The following is an 18,135-nucleotide window of genomic DNA, read 5'->3' as shown; positions in this document are numbered from 1 at the left end:
GCTAGGTTTCCCCGCCGCCGCCGTCGTCGCCTCCCGCCTCCCGCCTCCCATCCCCACCGCCGCAGCCGTCACCTCCCACCCCCCATCCCCACCCGCGCGGCCGCTTCTCGCCCCGTCCACGGACACGTTCTCTGCCGCCGTCCTCGTCTTACCGAGCTCCTACGCCAGCAGATCGACACCGCCGGACCCGTCCCCCCGTCTCGCCGCCGTCCAGCTCGTCCTCGTCTTCCGGCTCGCCACCAACTAGCTTCCGGACAAGCTCAAGCTCAGTATTGCCCCCCCTACAGATAGCTTAGGGCCGGCCCCGGTCTCGCCCGTCAGCAAGGGGCTCGCCGCGATGGCGGACCTGATTCCGGGCGAGGGAGAGCTGGCTTTCGGCGGCAACCAGGACGACGACGACGCGGAGGACGCCTCGCCGGGCAGCAAGGAGCTGGCCGCCATGGTGGAGGCGGCGGCGGCGGCGAGCGTGGAGCTGGACGCGGCCGCCGACCGGGCGCCGCCGTACGGGGACGACCGGACGCCGAGGGACGGGATGGTGTTCAAGTCGTACGAGGAGGTGCTCAACTTCTACAAGCGCTACGCCCTGCGCACCGGCTTCGGCGTCTGCGTCAAGAAGTCCTCCTTCACCAAGGCCGGCCTCTGCCGCCGCCTCCTGCTCGTCTGCAACAGGTGGGGGAACGGCAAGGAGGACGCCTGCTACCAGGCCAGGCCCACGGCCAAGACCAACTGCCAGGCCACCGTTGTCGCCAGGCTCTGGGGGGACGGCATGCTGCACCTCACCGACGTCAGCCTCGACCACAACCACCCGCTCAACCCCTCGGCAGCGCGCTTCCTGCGGTGCTACAAGACGCTTCCCAGCGGGATGAGCAAGGACCTGGTGGTGAGGGCTGCCAGAGGTGAATGCGCCACCTCCGGTGGCGACGTCGAGGCCCCCCCGATGTTTGATGACTGGGGGCGACTCAAGATCAGGGAGGGTGATGTTCAGGCTATCAATGGCTTCTTTGCGGAGATGCAGGCCAAGCAGCCAAACTTCTTCTATGTCATGGATTTCTATGTGGAGGGTCACCTGAGGAGTGTTCTTTGGGCTGATTCAAGATCCAGGGAAGCATACCAGTATTTTAGCGACGCTATTTGGGTCGATACCACCTGCTTGAGGAGTAAGTTCAATGTGCCCCTGGTTTTGTTTCTCGGGGTGAACCATCATGGCCAGCTTGTTTTGTTAGGGTGTGGCTTGCTTTCGGATGAGAGTACAGAGAGCTTCCTGTGGCTGTTCAAAGCATGGCTAACTTGTATGAAGGGAAGGCTTCCAGGCGCCATGATTACGGATGAGTCTGTGGCGATAAAAGCTGCGGTTCGAGAAGTGTTTCCCAAAACGCGCCATAGGATAAGTGATTGGCATATAGTGAGAAGTATTGCTGAGAAGTTAGGAGAGTTGCCAGAATATGAATCAATAAAAGTCCAAATGGAGGCAGTAATATATGGTTCCTTGAAGGATGATCAGTTTGAGACAAGGTGGAAGAACTTGATCAATAGGTTTAGCCTTCAGGATAATGAATGGATCATCTTTCTGTATGAAAATCGACACTTGTGGGTCCCTTCCTTTCTGAAAGACGCCTTCTGGGCTGGACTGTCTGTTAACCACCGGGAAAGCCCAGGTGCATTCTTTGATGGTTCAGTGAGCCATGAAACCACATTGGTGTCGTTCCTTAGCAACTACATGATCCTTGTACAGTACAAGCACAAAATGGAGCAACAGGATGATTTTGAGTCATTAACCAGCGGCAGGGTCCTTGTATCAAAGTTCCCTATGGAAGAGCAGATATCCAAATTGTACACCCTGAACATGTTTGTGAAATTCCAGGATGAGCTAAAATCAACGCTGGACTGCCAAGTTCAACAAGTATCGCCATCTTCTTTTGTAGTTATTGACTTAGCTGAACAAGGCACAGGATTAGTGACTAGAAAGTATGAGGTTGTTCACTGTATGGAGACCAACAGGATGGAATGTAACTGTGGCCTATTTCAGTTTAGTGGAATTGTTTGTCGGCATGCGTTATCGGTGCTTAAATGGCAGCAAGTGTATGATATCCCCCCTTGCTATGTACTTAACAGGTGGAGGAGTGATTTTAAGCAGCTGCACGCTCTGGATAATCCACTCAAGGATCCTTTAGTATCGAGTAATCATGTTGAGCGTTATGACCATATTTCCTTGCAGTGCCTCCGTCTTGTTGAGATTGGAATGGTTTCAGATGACAAGTATCAGCATGCATTAAAACTAATCAGCGACATGAAAAGGACCCTTCTTGATGATAATTTGTGCCGCGAGTTGGAGCAGAAAATGTCACCTCCTGAACGCGCAATTGTTGTGAATGGTGATAGCCATGCACAGCCTGGTTCATCTGAGGGGGGTCCAGCCAAAAAACGCCGCGGCCGTCCTCCCAAAAAGAGTAAAGAGATAAGCGCGGAGTCTGTGTCAAATCAATGTGGAAACAAGGTGCCTCCTTATTCATAGATTATTCATCGACTCCTTCCATTTGATTTGCTGTTGGTGCTAATCAAGTTTAAATTGTTGTGTGGCAGGAGTCTTTACTGGTATCTTCAGATGTAAGTCAGAAGGGTGCTTTACATTCTTCTTCGACTGCCTCCAACCTTGGTACTCATGTCAGAGCACATGGCGTTGATGATCTTATGGTAGTGTCTATCATCAATATTTGGTTATTAAATTCCTTATCAATATGAGAATCTTGACAATGACCTTATTTTAACCGTATAACTTCCAGGAAGAAGTTAACGCTAATGAGGTATCATTTGAGAGCCGTTATGGGGTGCAATCTAGCCATCCAAATCATTATGGTGACCAGCTGCATCCAAGCCACACATTGCAGGTTTTTCTTTTCAGCTACACTACATGACCACATTTCATTTACATTTTTTTTACCATGTGCCACCAAGGAAAATCTTTTACTGGTTTCTTCATAATGGACAGTTTGGCCAACACATGCCATCCGCAGAGCAATCTAGGGGAGTCGAGTGGGTGTATCCGACTATATATCAGGTGAATGGGTACTTTGCATCTGTCTAGTATTTTTTTTCAGAGGGTTTGCGTGAGTCAAGCTGTGTTATGAAATTTTAGTGATATGCATATGTGCTGATGCATCATAATCAATGTAGGATGATCAAGTGCCTTATGACAGGCGGACATCTTGAATCGTAGAACAGGAGAATGATTTCAGGTTTATCTCTCACTAAATTTTCTCCTTTTGTGTTACTGAGCTCTAACTGAGAAATAACCCAGCATCAGAATGGAACACTTCAGACTTTGATGAGCAAAACTTGACAAAATTTGATAAAGAAAATTCACCAGCACTTTGAATTAATCCCTTTTCCAGTTCCCTGCTGCTGTTGAATCTTTTTCATGGGTATACTCGATACATATTTCGATAATAAGCCAATCGAGCACATAGCTGTGCAACCAGCAAGAACTTCACCATTCCACTTTCACGTGTGAACTACCTTTCAAAGCACATACCGTTATGTCAGGCATTCCGGAATTATCCTTTTTTGGCACTGTCCGATCGGGCATTGTGTAGATTGTGGACTTATGTACTGTTTCATTTTTTTGCGGGGGACTCAAAGTACTTGTAGTTAACATTAGGAAACCTGACATTTGAAGGTTGATACGGTCCAAACTGAAAGATGAGAATGCTATGCATTTATTGCAGTAATACTACTAACCCCAACTGTTAAGGTCATTAATTTTCACCCTTTTTTATATATGTTATATATGTAGGTGCCATTCGATGTTAATTCTGTAGAGTAGTTTCTCTTCAAGATATATTCCTCGTCTTAAGCAAGGACACGTTCCTACTCGATTAGCCGTTAATCATAAGAGCATCACAATTCTTAATCGTAGCAGGCTCATCAGAAGATATAGAACTTAGCGTTCAGAATGGACAGACCTGTGCGTAATTAATTCAGCCATTTCTTGAACTTTATTATTGTATTACCTTATTATTTTTGTCATGAATAGCAACAGATTGCTTGTGAACCAATAGCGCACAGTACATGCTGTGTATTTTCAGTGATGCAGCTTTCAGTTTTTTCATATATAAAAGCACCTGCTTTTGAGAATTATTAGGAGGAAACTCTGTCTGCTTGATCAGGAGGCGTTCTTCCTCCCTGGCACACGTGAAGAGTCTGGCCTGTTTCAGGACATGCTCGCCAAGTCGTCTATTCTGTAACGGGGTTCCGTCTTATGCTTGCAGGTTCCTGATGAGATGTACAGAGGGGTCCGGGAAGCTGCCAGCTGGCGTCGGCCCCCCACCCCAGGATGTGTTAAACATCGGAGGCGAGGCGGCGTGATGAGAGCGTCGGCGCGTGTCGGCACAAGTCTGGGCATGTGGTTTGATTCTTTGGCCTGCATAGAGACCGGCAGGAAGGAATGTGGCAATGTGCCTTGGCTGGCCTTGATGGTGCTAGCAACTGCTAAGATGTAGTGTACTGCGCCTGATCCTGACAAGAACTCAAATATAGCTCTCTTCAAATCCTGCTCTCTTTTTGACTGCTGGCTCTGACCTATGTGAATACATGGTTCGGCTTTTTTTCTTTCTGAAAAAACACCGTCGTTTTTTTCTCGCTTCAATGTGACACGGTGCTGCTGCGTGTCTGTATATGTTTTGAAGGTTATATAAAAGAAAAACGAGACCAACCCGGGCTAGACTAGCCTGTTGGTTTTGAAGGTTATCAGATAAATGAAATAAGCCACCGTGAGGGCATCACTCACAGCACAGCAACCAGCTACTGCTACTCGTACAATGCATTACTCAGCACAGCAGCATGAGTGAAAAGAAGTAAACTACTGCACATTAGGAAGAGATCAGTTGCCTTGTTGCATAACGATGTTGCGTCGGTTGGATTACTTTAGAAGAATGATGAGTGCTGGGTTGCCTTGATCAAATATCATCTGTCTCTAGACCTTCCCTCAAAAAAAATAAAAAAATCTGTCTCTAGACCTTGTAGGGGTCAGATAGATAGGTCCTGATTTCATCAAGGCTAATAACTGATTAAGTGCAGACAATAACTTTCTCAAGCCTTTGGAATTTCCAGCAAGATCAAATGGTAATCTTTGTATTAGACATTGTAATGATTTCATTATTGTGCTTGTGGAGATTTGAAGGTTCAAAACGTTATTACATATACAGGGCGGGCGTATCTGCAATATCAAATAATTGAAGGCATGTGGCTCCAAGTTTGAAATGGCAGTTTTGAGAAACCCAAGGACCTTTCTGTAAGAGAGAAGAGCAGTACGCATGAGGATAGGCCGGTGGCTTCAAGTTAAGAACGGCAGTCGTGAGGGCACTTCTGGCAGAGAATGAAAACATCGAGGCCCTTTCTGTAAGAAGCGCACTACATGCGAGGGGCATAAAAGAAGACCTCCAGGGACCTGCGCGCGAAATCTCGAAAAATTTGGACCATTTCTCGATTTGTGCGTGTCATCCTTGCGCAGGGGCCATGCTAATCTTCTCTGTATCGTTCCAATTTTATCGGATGTCCCCGAAGGGACGATGCAGCTGCCGCGCTCACGCTTATAAACAGGTTCGTCGTTTTCTCGCTAGCCGATGTGGGACTAAACAAACTAGCGTCTGTTTTACTACTCCCCCCGCTGTCCAGCCGGGAGCCATCGGACGCGGGGTGGGCCGAAAGCAGTCGGCTGTATCTCTCTCGCTGTGGCCCAAATTAGTGGACGAGCGTAACGGGCCTTCGTGTTCTTCCGCCGAGCGGACGTGATAACATGCGTACTGACTGTTCTTTTTTTTTTTGCGCGTGTTAATCTTTTTTTTTGCGGGTACTGTCTGTTCTTTTTTTTTTTTGCGAAAATAAAACTTTTCATTCATCAATCAGGGTTGTTACATTCAAGGTTACACAATGGACTAATTTCCACAGGTGCATGACGGGCTGAAAATGGAAATGGAAGTACATCCACATCCCGTTCCCGTGGACTGCTTTGCTAGGCTGCTCCATTTGAACTGCATTGCATGCACGTACGTACGTACAACTCGTGCTTTCAATTGTACTAGTGGACCCGTTACGCCAAATGACGCAGAGGCATGCTAAATTCATGTGCGCGATGAAAAAAATATCCATGGTTTAATCCTCTCTAATAGGTAGCATGTTGGATTGTTCTCTATAATGAGATGCATATACATATTTTAATTTGATAGCACAAAATACTTGCTATCATGTCCGCAGAGACCCACTTGAAATCATGTTCGCATTGAAACATTTGCATTTTTCAATGACTTTGTGTTTGAGAAAAATATACATTGGCTTTTAAAAATATATGTATCTTTAAAATCATGATTGCTTTCAGAATATTTTCATTAGTTAGGAGCTTTAGGTTTGAGCAAACATGTATGATTGGAGCTTTAGCCCTTCTATATACAAATAATGAAGGAGCATCAAACATTAAATAGCAGATGAACAATAGTTCAAAGCGTCTCCATAATAGCAATAGCTATCGTTTGACATTTGTTTTATAACTATCAAGCATGCCGAATACATCATTCAATTGAATCCGCGTAACAAGTATATATGGTAAGGGGCACCATCACATAGATTAAAGATAAAAGAGGGATTAATCAATAGTTCAACACTAAAGCATCGACCACTTGCATGGTGATAGGAGCCAATGGCAATGTGTAAGTCTGTAAGTTGCCGTACATATCCTCAAGACTTGGAGTGCTCCATGGTTAGCAATGCATCGTTATACGTACAACTTCGCTACAACCGATACATGCACCTCAAACAACATGCTGGTGTTTTTACCTGATAAAATAGGTAGTGATTCAAATTTATTTGCCAGGTGCAGATTGTACCAGCAACTTGTATAAAAAATGCAATGTTTCACTATGATCACCATCTGACTACTTTTACAGAAAACACTGAATCTAGAAAACAAATGTTGTTTTCCGATGTAATACCTGAATGAGCTAGTTAATAAATTTAATCTAAATTTGACATCAGAAGCATTAAATTTTGTGAGCTTCTCTATGAAATTATACTGTCATGCCATGTATACAACAGAGAACACTAGTAGAAAAAGGGTCATTAGTCCCGGTTCATAAGGGCCTTTAGTCCCGGTTTTCGAACCGGAACTAAAGGGTCGTTACTAAAGCCCCCCCTTTTAGTCCCGGTTCTTACACGAACCCACCTTTAGTCCCGGTTGATGTTACCAACCGGGACTAAAGGTATTTTTTTTTGAATTTTTTCTTGATTTTCAAATTTCTGAATTATTTTATAATTTAATCTCTAATCACCCACCCCTCATCACTGCTCAATTTAATCTCTAATCTCTAATCACCCCTCATTATTCCAAATCATCTAACTTCCCGACCGGTCACCCATCCCTCTCACTACTTCAACCCGAGCACGCTTAACTTTCGGGTTCTATTCTCCTTCGTTTCCAAGTCTGCACTTGTTGTTTTCCTGACGATAGTAAGATGTCAATCCTATTAACCCTCGAGAGTTTAGCTTGAGCATGAAGTCACACATTTCACTGTTTGAGTTTGAAACTATTATTGTACAAAACAATAATTATTTAGTAATACTAATATTTCTTGAATAAATAGTTTGACCAAATTTGACCAGAATTCAAAAAACCAAAATAATAATTTAGTAACACTATATTTCTTGAATAAGTAGTTTGACCATTGTTGGACCACAATTTGACCAGATTTGACAAAAAATCAAAAAAAAAACCGAAATAATTATTTAGTAACACCAATATTCTTGAATAATTATTTAATAACACTAATACTTCTTGAATAAGTAGTTTGACCAGATTTAACGAAAATACAAAAAAAACTGAAAAAAATTGAGCATAACTTTTTTTTCCTTTTAGAATTTGAGGATTCTAAAAATTTGCAAACAGGCCGTAACCGGGACTAAAGATTAGATCTTTAGTCCCGGTTTGAGACACAAACCGGGACTAAAGTGCATCACACCCTTTAGTCTCGGTTCGTGTCTCAAACCGGGACTAATGCCTTAGCCGCACGAACCGGGACCAATGCTCACATTAGTCTCGGTTTAGTCCCGGTTCGTGATTGAACCGGGACTAATGTGAATATTGCCCTGTGACCAAAGCCCTGTTTTCTATTAGTGGAAGTATCACATGGATTTCATAGAGAACTGAAGAAACAAAATTCATGTATTAGTAATTTCATAGAGAAGTATCTAATCTGAACAATCCAATTAGATATACAAGCAACTATATATACAACAGAGAAGTAGAGGCATGACAGTATAATAAACACTATCGATCTCTTGGGTTGTACATTGTAGGTTACCATCCTAAGTTAACTTGGCAACAACCTAGATTGCAAGCTATGTCGTGGACTGGCGGGAGACACGGAGGTGACCTACAAGCCAAGACGATGGGAGGGGGGCAGTTAGAGAGAGAGAGACACGACAACGACTTGCAAGCATGTGAATTATAGTCCAGTAAATATCACATGGCATTGGGAGAAAAACAAAAATTAAGGCACTGACAATTAGTAGAACCCAATACCCAGATATTGAATAAGGTGTGACGCTAAAGTTAGTCCAAGAATCTCTCTGTCAGAACATCCACAACATTTCACCTCTAAAGTTCACCTCTGCATACTTTTTTACTAAATAATGTTTCGCCAAAATGTCATAAACCTTTTAAGCACAACAATCCTTTTTTATATACAAAGCAATGTGAACAGAAACTAACCTTAGTGAAGTAAAAGTTATTCTCCATGCTAATAAAAAGAGTCAATCAGACAGCATAGAAGAGCATATTGCCACCGTAAGACATTTCCCGTTCTGGTCATAGCAAGAGGAATCGAATACCATATAAAGAATCTCATTTTGAGTATATCAAAACCCTGTAGCTTGGAAAGCGAAAACAACGCAAGACACATGAGACTTGCAGGACGTATATTTCACAAAGAACACAGCTGAACCTTAGTGTGCAAAGATCGTAGGGTTCCAAAACTCGTCAATCCTTGAACAGGTTACAGTATAAACAAAATTAATCCTGTCGTAGAATAAAACCATTATGACCTACTAAATCCAACCTGACAAAATGATCCATTTCAATACGGAACATTTGATGTGTCGTTAATTGTTAATTGTCAGTTGTTAAAAAAATTGTAATAGAATCATGGCGCAAACATAGCTTGTATTGCCGTTTACAAAACGAAGGAAATTCAAACAATATTTTAACAATAATTGTCTTCCATCCTAATATAGCCTCATACAACACTACATATCTAACCTTGAGCTTTTTGAAACATACCATACAAACATGTTAGATAAATACAAATGCTTCTATACTCCTTGTTAATTTGTTGCAATGTAAATTTGTAAGATATACATGCAATTTTAGCTAGAAATACACTAACAAATTGCCAGCGAAATCACTATGGGAAATCAAGAAATTACATGAAGCCACTATACAGGTCCTCTTGAGCTAATCAAGAGGAGGTCCATTCTCTTTGCATTTGTTACTACGTCGATCTGTTACTACATCCGGTATCTTTGACATAAGGACTAAGATAAATCAGGGCACAGAGGAAAAAATACGCATATACATGTGATTTTCTCAACGTCACATGAGAGACGGCAATTGAAACCATATGAACAAGGAATGCAGATTTTGTGAGCTTATGCACCTGGGCTTCACTATCCTAACACTCCAATGTTGCTTTGAGATATGTGCTACACAACTACCTTATTACATGGAATTTTCTCTTTTTTGTTCCTCTCATATAAAACATGTCTTGAACTTCAAACTTTGCAGTACAACATAACTTTGTAACTAGAATGTGAGATAAAACTTTCAGATTTTTTTGTCCGACATAAATATGAAAAATAAGATTTTTTAATCAAATAAATCTCATTTTGTATATTTATGTTGGACCAAAAAATCTGTAAGTTTTATCCCACATTCTACATAAAAAGCTTTGTTGTGCTGCAAAGTTGAAGTACAAATACATGTTCTATATGAGAGAAACAAGAAAGAAAAAATTATTTGCACGAATCGTGATGCAGGAATGAGTGGTTGGATAAGGAGTACCCGGGTGCATAGGCTCTAAAACATGTTTTCGTATGAACAAGTAAGGCTCAGAACTGGAATAGGTCAAATCTAGACTGAGAATTGGTCAAATTTGCTTCCGTGTACAACAGAGAGATAGATCAAGGGAGAGAGAGAGAGAGAGAGAGAGCACGGAAAGGAGCGAGGAAGTACCTGCGCTTGGAGGGGAGGCTGGCCTCGCTAGCGTCTAGCCGTGGGGGTGAGGAGGAACACGTGAACGACGGCGGCCTCGACAAAAGAACGGTGATGGTGACAGATCTGACGACCTCGGGCTGCCATTGTGAACACCTACCTCGCCATCCTCGTTGGGCGGGGAAGCATCTACCTGCGGCGCTGCTCGTGTAGGCACGGCCTGGGGCGACTGGATTTTGGGCATGAAGCTCCTGTCCATCCCCTTCCCCGTCGTTCCTCTACCTCCCTTCCTCCTCTCTGCTGTTCATCCCCTTCCCCGTCGTTCTACCTCCCTTCCTCCTCTCTGCTACCCTGTATCCGAGACGAGATAGGGAGGAGCCCAGCGGCGTTCGACGCGGGAGGATGCGAGAGGAAAGAGATGGAGGGGTGCGGCAGCTGTGGCGGGTGACAGGCGAGGAAGGAAGGAAGGAGAGGGGTGTGGGAGGCGGCTGTGGGAACTGGGGGAAAAGAACGCACTGTGCAAGAGACAAACAATTTGACATCGTCGCACGTCCGGTTGTCTCCGCCTTTCCTCGACCACCATGCGTAGCAACCGGATAGGTTGACTTTTATCAACGATCCAATTCACCCACGAAGGACCAGGCGAACCTCACCCAAGAAGGGCCACAAGTCACTCAAACGTGAAAAACAAGCACGGGTCAAATTTATTACCACGCAGTCAACCGATCCAATCGCCAGCAGCAGAGAAAGTCAAAGCCCATCCGACGCCCATGAGCGATGCACACGGGAGGAGCTCCGTGGAGGAGGGTCGGCTAGCATCCTTATAGGTTAGAATCTCTGCATACAATGTCAACGCTCGACTGAATTCAAATCATGTACGTTATGTATGTAACCCAAGCGTGCCGATGTGCACCGTGTGCGTGGGACTAGGTCTAGGTTGTTGGCGAGTCGCGTGGCGTTATCGAGGGTGCTGCCGTTGGAGCTCGCCGTGGGCCGCGCGCGTCGGAGCGCGACGCGGGCACGAGCAGAGCGGGCGAAGCGTGAGCGATCGAGAGGGAGTGGAGGCGTGGGTTGGTGCCTGGTGCGCTGGCTCGTGTATAAAGCCACGCGATGGCCGTTGTAACATGGAGTGGGCTCGAGTTCGTGCTCGAGGGAAAACAATGCCGTCTGTGCGGCGGGCGTTCGTGCGGCAGAACTCCACCGTGTCCCCCTTCTCCTCATGCTTTCTTCTTCCTTGATACGGCTTGAGCTAGAGCGAGGTGAGAGAGAGAGGGGGGGGGGTAGGTTATATTAGAGGGAGAGCTAGGGCAGGGTTTAGCAACATCACCTTCGTCTTAAACTAGCTTGTAATTAATAGTGCTGATCAGAAGACAAACAACAAATGATCTTGAACTTTATATATCAATATCACTACTAGAGACATGAGTTTTAGCCACCAAGGTGATCGGTTGCTAAAGGTACAAAATTGGTGGCTAGTGGTCTATTGGTACCAACACTACTTGGTCGCTTCGTGGTGGCTATAGTCTAGTCGCTATAGATATTGAGCGACCAACATTGAGAACCCTGGTCACTAAATGTCATACCAATAGCTACCAACCAAATCTGGTGACTAATGGCATCTAGGGACCAAGGGAGACTTGGTGACTGATGACATCTAGAGACCATGGACGACTTGGTTGCTAAAAATGTACAGCGACCATGTACATGGTTAGTGGCTAGAGATATCAAGTGACCAGCCAAGGCTTGGTGACTAAAAGAATGTAGAGACCAACTACATGTTGGAGACTAGACATATTTTGTAACCAGAAAACTATAAACCTTGGTAACTACAGGCATGAGAAAGCAACTATATCATAGGTACAATATATTGTCACACGCTGACATTTGCAGTATGCAAGAAATCTCAGAATTTTAGACATTTGGCAGTTCAGAATCAACATTCAGAAGTTCAGAATCAACATTTGTAAACTTATGATCCAAACATTACATGCTAAACTGAATTTTGTTTTGCAAGTAGGAAATACCACTCTAGCATTTGCAAAGTACAGTACCACGTTTAGTACTGATCTGAACATATGATCCAATCAGTAGACCCCAATATGATCCAAACATTACATTTAGCATTTGTACACTAATTTTCTTTAGATCCAACTAGTTTTCTCTTCTCAGTCTTTAGCGCGAGTATTGCTTTCCGCTGCTCCTCCAAGGTCATCTCCTATATAATGGTGGCCAGAGCACATGTTATTTCATTAACAACACCAGACATAACAAACATCAGAAAGAGTGCAAGCATGCCAATAAACTAAGCTAGAGACACCAAATTGCCAGTCACTTGATCAGCTTTGCCATAGCTCAGAAGCTCAACAACATCACAGGAAGAAAAACTGCACACATACACAGGAAATACATTTGTACGTAGCTAACTCTGAATCACCTACCTACTTTGCCACCTACCTACTTTTAATTTCTACTATACATTTGTACCTAGCTAACTCTGAATCACATTATTCTCCAACTCCCATGGGTCGAAACCAATAACTATCCAATTGTCCACCAAGAGACACCGCTGGATAATGAACTAACGAATCGGTGTGAAACCAACATTAAGGAACATGGTCAGGTCAGATCTAGCAAAAGTAAACAGACTGCATACGTGATTACATCCAAGACTTGAGCTAATGTACGTACACTTAATATTATCAGCGTCGCAGCAAACTAATCAAATAAAAATGAGCGCATTAAATTAACTTAAACTGGTGTTAATAACCAGAGTGCATGGGTGGTGGCAGAACTCGACTAAGCGAGAGTAAATGTGGTCAAGAGAATTCAGTCAGACAAGTAGATTGATCTGGCATTTTGAAGAAGCAACGGGGTGGATCTAGGTGCACCGGCACACCCAAAAATTCAGAGGCCAGTAGTGTTTAAGGCTAGCTAATCGTCAATGAAGAAATGGCAAGTTAACTAGTGCCAAGCCGTGTCATTCGCCCAAGACGAGAAAGACAAGCTTGTGTCGGGGATTAACTAATAGAATGACTAGGTAAGGCAGACAATTAATGGGCAATGCAATGTGCCTTTCTTGAGATGTGGTAGCAGGCACGAAAAGCAGGGAAAGTGCAGCATTGAATCGTGCCGGCCAGGGGAAAGCACTGCAGGAGCGTGTTTGGTTGGTGAGGTAAACAACACAAAATAAAGCTAGCAACCTGATCAAGAATACCTGGACCCTCCATCCGACACCAGAGAGCCTGTGATTCACAAATTTGGACCATCAAGATTAAGATCAAGAAGAAATTTGCCAAATCACATAGTATTTTGATTGTTTGAAGCAGAGGCAAACTGATCATACCATTTCCATCAGAAGAAGAAGTTGGAGCAGGTCTATATCCTGGCCTCAAATGATTGTTGAAAATGTATACATGTATTACTAGCTATACTCACAGGCTTGTTACTCTCTAAATCATACCGTTCACACTCAAATAAAGCAACATGTCGATCATTGGGGTAATCCAGGACATATATATTTTTAAGAATAGCATAATATGTGATATTTTTAAGAAGAATATGGTAGTCGTGTGTCTTCAACCCAGTTAATTTCCCATCTTTACTTATACCTTTTGATATATTTGCAGCAAATCCATCTGGGAAGCAAATAAATTCTAGGGATTGCAGAAACTCAAGTTTCTCATCTCTGGTTAATGTGTACCATGCATGATGCTTTTCTACGCTACTTCCCGTATCATTCAAGTGTAGATCTGCTCTGATATTCATGTCTTCTAAGTCCTTGCGGGCCTTAAGTGTGTCCTTGGACTTGCCATCTATGTTTAATAAAGTCCCGAATAAGCTCTCACAAATGTTCTTTTCAATGTGCATGACATCAAGATTGTGTGGCAATTTCAGATCCTTCCAATATGGTAGCTCAAACAAGATGCTCATCTTTGTGAAATTTTTCCCTGGCATGTCCTTTGAAGATGCCTTTCTTTTCTTATTTCCAGGGTGTTTTCCTTATTTGAAGCCCTGGAGATGATCTAACTTCTGCAGCAATTCAAAAATGTCTTTCCCAGATAGTTGTTTTGGTGGCAACGCTTTCTCTTTCTTACCATTGAAGGCCTTACTTTTGCGCCACCTATGGCGAATAGGCAAGTACCTCCTATGGCCTAAGAAACCAATTTTGCTTCGAAGTGGTTGCGAATAGGTTCCATCTAGGCAAACAGGGCATGCCTTGTAGCCCATTGTAGAATACCCAAATACTGAACCTAGTGCTGGAAGGTCGTGGATAGTCCATAGCAATATTGCACGCATATTGAAACTACCTCCTTCAACAGCGTCAAAAGTAACAACTCCTAGATTAAATAATTGCTTTAGTTCTTCAACCAATGGCCTCAAATACACATCAATGTCCCTTCCCGGTGACTTCTTCCCAGGGATCAATAATGTCATGAGCAGGAAGGGCTCTTTCATGCTTCTCCATGGAGGCAAGTTATACACAACTACAATGACAGGCCACACACTATATGAGCTACTCATAATTCCAAATGGGTTGAAACCATCGGTGCCAACCCCGAGCCGCAAATGGCGAGGGTCTTCTTCCAGCCAGGGATATTTCTTATCCATATGTTTCCAAGCATCGCCATCCGGAGGACCCCTCAACACATTTGGTTCGACAACTCTCTTATCCCTATGATAACGCAAATCTGAAGCTATTTCCTTGTTCATGAACAGCCGTTGTAATCTAGGGATTAAGGGAAAGTAGCGCAACACTTTCTGAGGTACTTGCTTCCCCTTGCCCTTCTGTGTCTTCCACCTCGATTCCTTACAAACTGGGCACTCATCCTTGTCCTCATGCTCCTTCCAGAATAGAACACAATCATTTATGCAAGCATCAATACTTTCATAACCTAGCCCTAGATCTCTCAACATATTCTTTGCTTCATAGTACGTGGCTGGAAGCGAGTTACCGGCTGGCAAAGCCTCCTTCTGAAGCTTGAGTAACATGTCAAAAGATTTGTTGCTCCAATGGTTAAGATCTTTGAGGTGTACCAGCTTTAAAACAAAGGATAGCACCGAGTGGCCTTTGCAGCCCGGGTATAGCTCACGTTGTGAACTTCTCAGCAAGCCGTCAAATCTGGTCGATGACTCATTGGGCTCCGGAATGCTACCTCCAGCAGGATTATGGTTCTCTTGCTCGTCAACCCCAACCGTGGCTCTATGGGTATCTCCTAGCAGATCTTGGACCATATCAAATCCATCAAAATCATCAAGATCTTCCTCATCTTCAAGTGACTCATCAACTTGGTCTTCATCATTGCTAACTTGTTCTCCATGGAATATCCATTTTGTGTACGAAGTTTGTATGCCATACAATAACAAATGGGTTCGAACTTGACTAACACTCTGCTGACTTATATTCATACAAGTTTCACAAGGGCAACGCATCTTATCATTGCCGCTGTTATGTTGACAAGCAAAATCAATGAATGCATTCACCCCTGAAATGTAATCACTTGAAAACCTATCAGGCAACCTCATCCAACTCTTATCCATACTATATCTTTTCCTGCACAAGCACTCTACAAGTGAACCAAAGTACTAGAAATGTAAAATATAACAACATAACCACATTAGCTACAAATCATTATATCTGCCGGTAAACACCTCAATCACGAAAGGAATCAGGCTAGCTATGTCAATCATTTTCAACCAGTCCACCCGACATGATAAACTAATTGATCTACTGAATTTCGGTTAAATCAGGCTTATATTTATCAAAATAACAATCCTACAGTACCCCATATATATGTCACATTGCCACTGTATTTTCAAAAGAAAACTTGTACTTTATCAAACTAAACACGCAGCTTGCTTATGTAATTATTTTATATGCAGTAACATTATACTAAAATTTAATATCACAACAACAGCAGCCATGGAACTCTATAACTTTATACTAGAATTGTATACAAAGACAGTCTTCAAATATTATACTGCAACATTATACAAAGACAGTCTTCACAGAACAGTATTTGAAGATAGTCATCACAGAACTGCATATCCTTTCTAAACATTGTACTACTAAAATATACTACAAGTCCTGATGTTGTAAGTATCAATATGCAGTAACATTATGCTGTATATTTTACTACAAGCAAAACCAAGACTATATGTATATTATGGCCCGGTTGGGCACGGCAGTATTGCCATTATTCTACTACTCTGGTTTTGAAGAGGATAATCTAACTCTCAGGATAATCTAACTCTCAGTATTGCCATTATTCTACACAACGCATCAACCGGACCAAGCCAATATTGACATTATATTCAAATCACACAACCGAACTCTACATGGTAGGCCAAGCCAGTTTCCAAATCACAAACGGTAAGCTACATGTATATTTTACTTACACATTTCCACAAACACTTGAAGTGCATGATCTAGCCATCAAGTACTCCAAGGAAATTAATGGAGAGACACAGGGAAGGAGGCAAGGACAGAGAGGAGATCAGTCTTACGGGTTGAAGCTTTTTCTGGTGTTGACGGTGAGAGCGAGATCTCGTTGGCGAGCTTGGGGCGTCGGTTCCTGCAGAGCTGGTTGGGGTTGGGGAAGGAGGAACCCTAGGCGCCCCTTCCCTTCGACCACGCGGCCGTTGCCGCCGCTGCTTCACCTCCCCCACGCAGCCGAGCTGCCACCACCGCCGCAAGGGACAAGCCCGCCGCTGCCGTCGCGAGGAACACGCCCGTCGCCGCCGCCGTCGCGAGGAACACGCCCGCCACTGCCGCAAGGAAGAGCCCCCTCTCTTCTGCCGCGAGGAAAACGCCAGCCGCCGCGGGGAGCGCGCCCTCCGCCTTCCGCCGCCCCCTCCGCCGGCAGGAACGAGTCAGCCACCAAGGAACGCGTCGGCCGCCGCCAGGGATGTCGATCTGATTTGGGGGATTTGGAGAGACGCTAGGAAGGTGACTTGCCTTTTTGCATATTAGCCCTTGGTTGCTATTTCTCCACTGGATACAAAGTCATGAGGGTACAACACATAGGCCTATGGTGACCAAGGAACTAATTAGCTGGTTGCAATTAGTACATCTTCAGCCACCAAACCGCTTGGTGACAAAATATCTGGTGGCAAATGATATATTTTCTTGTAGTGTATGCATGAACTCAAAATGATCGAAATTAAGATGCACACTGCAGCCTAAATCAATAGTACTACACAGTAGACAGTACACACTAGTTACAAACTGCGCGCATGTTGAATTACTAAATAAGCAGTGCCAACGAGCAACTAGTAGCTAATGTAACCCTAGAAGGCTTGTACAGCAGGAACAACTCCCGGTCCCGGGTTCCGCGAGCGAAAGAAGGCCGGCGGCATTGGAAGCATGCTTGGGTCAGGCGACGCGACGAAGCTCGGGCCAGAGAACATGGGGCCAATGCGCGGCGCTGTCGGTTTCAGAACCATCGCCGTTGTGTCTTCCCCCTGGTCCTCTTTGTCGCCTGTCCGGCTCCGGCTCACGACGGCAGCTTGTGCGGGGCAAGGCTTCTTGTGCGTGTCCCAGCGATCAGCGGAGGTCGTGCGGCTGGGCGGCAGCTGCTTGTTGCTATCCCACCTCCCGCACGGTGAGGACCCGACGGAGCTCGTGCTGCTTCGCCGGCTTGACGACGATGACGTGCAGCTGCTGCCGGAGATGTGCTTGTTTATGTCCCAACGCTGGCAGGAGGAGGCTCGGCCGGGGCTTGAGCCGCTGGAGCACGACGAGGCTGGGCTCGTGGGCTTCTTGTCCTTCTTGTGCGCGTCCCACCTCTCGACGGAGTCGGCGCGGCCGGGCTTGGGCTTGGAGGCGAACGAAGCCGGCAGGATGATGAGGCACGGCCTCGTCGGCGGGGTCGGGAGAAGACCCG

The 18,135-nt window shown here is 44.6% G+C and overlaps 2 protein-coding genes and 1 non-coding gene across 5 annotated transcripts; 1 reads left to right on the top strand and 2 right to left on the bottom strand.

Annotated features, from left to right (window-relative positions):
- On the top strand, positions 1-4,666 carry LOC123087665 (protein FAR1-RELATED SEQUENCE 6). Its single transcript, XM_044509711.1, has 6 exons — positions 1-2,494; positions 2,581-2,691; positions 2,781-2,885; positions 2,987-3,055; positions 3,172-3,233; positions 4,266-4,666. The coding sequence occupies exons 1-5, from the start codon at positions 338-340 to the stop codon at positions 3,205-3,207; spliced, it is 2,478 nt and encodes an 825-aa protein (XP_044365646.1). The 5' UTR covers positions 1-337; the 3' UTR covers positions 3,208-3,233; positions 4,266-4,666.
- Positions 4,667-5,460: 794 nt separating this feature from the next.
- On the bottom strand, positions 5,461-5,563 carry LOC123088719 (U6 spliceosomal RNA). Its single transcript, XR_006442030.1, has one exon. It is a non-coding gene; the product is annotated as a U6 spliceosomal RNA (small nuclear RNA).
- A 6,820-nt stretch (positions 5,564-12,383) lies between these two features.
- On the bottom strand, positions 12,384-17,345 carry LOC123087664 (uncharacterized). 3 transcript variants are annotated; one of them, XR_006441464.1, is made up of 2 exons: positions 16,757-17,345; positions 12,384-12,467 (listed from the first exon to the last, which is right to left on the bottom strand). XR_006441464.1 is itself a non-coding variant. In XM_044509710.1 (2 exons), exon 2 carries the CDS (start codon positions 15,788-15,790, stop codon positions 14,252-14,254), a length of 1,539 nt encoding a protein of 512 aa, XP_044365645.1. In that variant the 5' UTR covers positions 15,791-15,803; positions 16,757-17,248; the 3' UTR covers positions 13,652-14,251. The 3 variants fall into 3 exon arrangements, 1 of the variants encoding a protein (XP_044365645.1); XR_006441465.1 differs by having other exon boundaries at positions 12,403-13,494; XM_044509710.1 differs by lacking the exon at positions 12,384-12,467 and adding an exon at positions 13,652-15,803 and having other exon boundaries at positions 16,757-17,248.
- Positions 17,346-18,135: the final 790 nt, after the last annotated feature.

This window comes from Triticum aestivum, chromosome 4A, assembly GCF_018294505.1.
Source record: "Triticum aestivum cultivar Chinese Spring chromosome 4A, IWGSC CS RefSeq v2.1, whole genome shotgun sequence".
In the NCBI taxonomy this organism is placed as follows: Eukaryota; Viridiplantae; Streptophyta; class Magnoliopsida; order Poales; family Poaceae; genus Triticum; species Triticum aestivum.
Note: the sequence above shows the minus strand (reverse complement) of the source record. Positions and strands in the feature narration are given on the sequence as shown.